This window comes from Triticum dicoccoides, unplaced genomic scaffold (genome assembly GCF_002162155.2).
Source record: "Triticum dicoccoides isolate Atlit2015 ecotype Zavitan unplaced genomic scaffold, WEW_v2.0 scaffold88764, whole genome shotgun sequence".
NCBI classification, from domain to species: domain Eukaryota; kingdom Viridiplantae; phylum Streptophyta; class Magnoliopsida; order Poales; family Poaceae; genus Triticum; species Triticum dicoccoides.
The window spans coordinates 1-4,953 of NW_021307819.1; the positions used below are offsets into that span (position 1 = coordinate 1).

General features: G+C 40.4%; 1 protein-coding gene across 1 annotated transcript; it reads right to left on the reverse strand.

Moving 5' to 3' along the window:
* Positions 1-2,158: 2,158 nt before the first annotated feature.
* LOC119348332 (F-box protein At2g02240-like) lies at positions 2,159-3,077 on the reverse strand. Its single transcript, XM_037616513.1, has 2 exons — positions 2,958-3,077; positions 2,159-2,747 (listed from the first exon to the last, which is right to left on the reverse strand). The coding sequence occupies exons 1-2, from the start codon at positions 3,032-3,034 to the stop codon at positions 2,336-2,338; spliced, it is 489 nt and encodes a 162-aa protein (XP_037472410.1). The 5' UTR covers positions 3,035-3,077; the 3' UTR covers positions 2,159-2,335.
* Positions 3,078-4,953: the final 1,876 nt, after the last annotated feature.

Here is a 4,953-nt window from a genome sequence, read left to right on the forward strand (position 1 = left end):
CGGGATTCTTTCTTGACCACGTCATACATGAAAAGGGAGAATACCATACGGAAATACAATGGGATTTTGGTGCTTGATGATGTCAGGGATCGTAAGAGATGTTAGGTTGTATATATGTAGTAGCGTCGGATAGATATACGAAAACTTGTTGTTCGACAAGCACGAAAAAAGAGAGGTCACTTCTTTCTATATATGTTCATGACGATCTCTTGTGTAATGGTTCCTTCATTGCTATATGTACTAGTTAGCGTCGAGTTGAATGGAAAACATTAAATAAAAATGAAACCCTAAATGTAAAAGAAATGAAGAGTAAACACAAAAATAAAAGGGGGAAACACAATATGAAAACTCCTAAACCCCTCCTTTCAAAAAAAAAAGCCCCCAACGCCTGGCAACTGTTGACGCGTGGCTGCCTTTTAATCCCGGTTGGTGTTACCAACCGGGACTAAAGGTCCTCCTGCCTGGGCGCCCCACAGCGGTCACGTGGAGCACCTTTAGTCCCGGTTCGTAAGCAAACCGGGACTAAAATTAATGGGCATTAGTCCTGATCGTTTTGTCCCGGTTCCATAACCGGGACTAAAGGCCCTCTGGAACCGGGACTGATGCCCTGTTTTCTACTAGTGAACCCTGATTTTGGAGAAACAGAAACGGTGTTGTGCTCTAGTCCGGGCCTTCGTAAAGAAATCTGGCAACTGTAGCTCGGAATGCACATATTGAATAGCAATAATCTAATCCTGCACAACGGAGTGCACAATAGAATCTTCAACACCAATATGTTTGGGGAGCTCATGCTTCACAGGGTCACGCACAGTACCGATAGCACATGTAATGTCTGACAAGAGACAAGAGAGGAGTAGGTGTGGTGACACAAACACCGTAATCCCGAAGCATCCATCGTAGCCAAGTCAATGCTGTTGTCGAAAGAGTTATAGCTTGTAACACAGCATCTGCACTCCAACGAATAACCACAAAATGTTTCCAGACAATGAGAGAGCTACCAAGAGAATCGCAGTAAGCAGAAAGGGACTGGTGATTGAAAGGATCGCTAGCCAATTTTATGGGCAAAGGTCTGTAAGATTTTGACGCAATCTCCATGGTTCCATGTATTTTGCGATTTCCATGCTCCATGTATTATTCTCTGCAACCCCGCGAGCAAACTGAGCGATGCATGAGGCAGCCGATTCTTGAACCACGTGCATTTAGTACTTTAGGCGAAACCATCTTATTTTCTATTTCCTGAAAACAACTCCATATTCTAGTCGCCCGCCTTTATGATCTACTATCCAACTGCCAAGGAAGCGCCCATCTCACGCCTAACGAATCCGAAAACATGGTTGCGACCGTACCCCCGGGAGGAGTGTTTCACATTCAAAATAGGCCTGAAGCTGGAACACATTGGATGTCAGGAAGAAGAAAAGATGAGAGATCGCCCAATGAAGATATCATATAGGACATAGGAGATGACTGTAGTGGATCAAAGTGGGAGCGGAGACAAATTAACTAAGAATGCGAATGACATAGGAAATGCTTGAATGAGTGACAACTAGATAGAGAAGACTTCCACCAAGACGGTAGTGCATCAGATCAGACAAAGGCCTACCATCAGAAACAGAGGTGGACATTGAGCTCCATTAGAGTCTCAACAATGGGTTCATCAGTAAGGGCAACAGGAAAAATAAGATCATGAATATACTTCTCTTGGGATATAAAGAAGCCAGGAAAGGTAGAAAACCTCAATTCCAAGGAAGTAGCAAAGAGGACCAACATATTACTCCCTCCGTAAAGAAATATAAGAGCGTTTAGATCACTAACTATACAGAGGGAGTACATAAGAAGTCAATGTCATGCATTTATTGTAACTTACGATCAATACTAGGAGCCGCTAAATGTACGGTCGGACATTTAGATTATTGATTGGAATTTTCTAGCATATCTATCTTCTTTTTTTCTTTCATATTATGCTTTTAGTATACAATAAAAATAGATTAGAAGAAAGAAGAAGACGAAAAATCTACATTAAAGGTTTTTGAAATTCTCGCTCTTAATATTTTTTAATTTATCAGTAACAAATAGTATGTGACTGAGACGTGAAATTTAAACCAAATGTGAACTCGCATATCCCAAATATAAATTAACAATGCAGCAAAGCAAATGATAATTAGCAAAACCAAATAGTATTTAAAAATGCCATAATATTTTGATACAGTCCGTGCAAATGAACGGATCGCTGACTTCTGGACTTAGCCACTTAATGAATGTTTGCGAGTCTAGGCTTATTACACATCAATACATGAATATATAGCATTGCCACAAATGACATATCTGGTGCGTGCAGCTAGTTGCTCCTGAACTCCATACCCTCCACGATGAGTCCTCTCTTCTCAACGGTGACGTCCTCATCACGGAGATCCACGATCACCCCCTTCTCTTGTAGCATCTCGTCATCGTTTGCGAAGTCCGCCAACTTAAGCTCCAACCAGCCATCGCCCCTCGTGATAGGGTAGATAACATCATTGACCGACATGTGCGTTTCAGGGTCGAGACTAACCTTGTTGGTGGCGACGATGTGCTCCCCGTAGAGCCTGAGCGACGACGACTGCACATAACCTTTTATACCAGATGTGTTGGTCGCCAGCTTGTACACTAGGTAAACCGAGTAGCTTTTCCCTGCAGACAGGTCCCTTGGTTTGACCTCTCCAGTGACCGCGAGGAAGTACACACTTAGGAGCTCCGCACATTCGGCAGATCTGATCATGATAAAGCCCCAATTTCAGGTTATAATATACTCCCTCCGTCCCGTAATGTAAGACGTTTTTTGATACTAGTGTAGTGTCAAAAAGCGTCTTACATTACGGGACGGAGTAAGTACTTCATTAATAAAGCCCCAATTTTTTTGATCTTGTTTTGAATAAGTGCCGTGGACAAAGTTTCATGGTGCAAATTTTATGTGAGCAAACCTTGAGCCTGGGAGGGAAATCCATCTCCAGGACTCGGGCTGGTTGTTCGCAATACGCAGCAATCTTGACGAAAGCATCTTGCACCCACCGTCAGTTATTCTCTAAAACCAAGCAATCTGTGTTGATCATCGAAAATTCGAGTCATAATTAAGAACAGTTTTATATTAACATCTCATCTTATTAGCCATGCATGCATGAAGACAGGAAAGGGGAAACCAATGAATTTTAAAGCCAGTCAGATATCTCAATGGATGCGAGTAGCTATTCTAAATATTTTTGTGTCGACCCTTGTGAGGTCACCGATCAGATGGCCATAGACATGACAGTCACCAGCGGCTACATATTTTTCTTGAAAATAATCTAGTACCAACTACCTGCACCTATTGATTTAAAGAGGGATTTCTATATTTTATTAATGGTATATCAATATTAATATAGACACACACACACGGTGGAGCTAAACTAAGTGAGCGTGCAGAATAACTAGTCGTATGCGCTGGTCCTAATTAGGTGGGTGGGTTGATCCGCGGGAATAAACCTCTACCACGCTAATTAATTGAAGGTAAAACTGTTAGAAGAAACAATAATGGTTTAAATTGGTTACCATCCGGCATGGTCCACGCACGCCCTGTACAGACTAGCCACCCATCGACAATAGTAGTAAAAGTGCTAGCATATATCGTAATGGGATTTAGCATATATCGTAACGGAATTAAATCCCATTACGGGCGGCCATACATGCATTGCACTTCCGTCCTGTGGTTCCTATTTGCTAATGACAGTAAAGTTGTTGGCATATGTGGTAAAGGAATTAAGAGCTTTACTGGACGCACACACTGGCCCAGAATTCCTATGATGAATGACAATAAACATAGTGGCAGATACGGTAACTGGAATTAAACCATTACTGGCTGACACCTTCCACACCTACATCCTCAAATTGTAAAATATTCTGGCCACATAGTAATGCTGAAATGGGAAAAGGCGTTGCTTGTAGTAAATGCTTGGAAATAGTTGTAGAATCATTACTGAATGGTAATGATTTTTTAACAGAGACCCACTAATAGTAATAGTGTTACTACTGTAGTATGAGACAACTATTATTACCTGATAGGTGGTTAGTTATATTACCATCCTGTAATTGACATTACGATCAAATATTAGGGATTGACACTGATTTTCTTACATGGAGTCGAGAGATGCTCATGCTAGTAATACATCATGTTTGTATTACTATAACATTACCATTTATTTCGATACGGAGTGGAGATACTCTCATACTAGTAATGCATCATGTTGTATTGCTATAACTAGACCCAATATTACTCTCGATCTTATCAACGAGTGGAGGGACACGCGCAAGGACCGTGGCTGGTTCGGTTAAGAAAAAATGGGTTTACTTAGGCCACGGGGCGGCCGACGCGTAGAATAAACATTATGCGCTCAGGCTCAGTTTAGCGGTCCTCTATATGTTATTAGCTCTATTTTATATATTTTGATCATATATCAATGCTAATACAGTGGCAAAATAAATAGAGTAATACTTTGCATTTTACCAAATAATAGAACGGAATACACCACTAATTTTCTAATCCTTCCATTATGTAATTCGGTTATAAAATTTTCAGTAACTCTAAGTATCAACCAATGAGAGCAATACAGTAAATATGTTGAATACCCAAAGTAGAAATATGTGACAACCTAACTGTGGAAATGCGTTCGTGTATCAACATGCATGGGTTTCTTGAATGTACAAACATGTCCCTCTATTCCTAAATATAAGTCTTTTTTTAGATATTTTAATAGGGACTATATACGAAGCAAAATGAGTGAATCTACATTCTAAAATATATCTATATACATATGTATGTAGTTCATATTGAAGTCTTTAGAAAGACTTATATTATCAATGGAGGGAGTATTGTTCAACAGTGCAACAATATGCCCACGGGGGTATAGCAAAGACAAACTAACGTAAACACAAATAAGTTCTAAC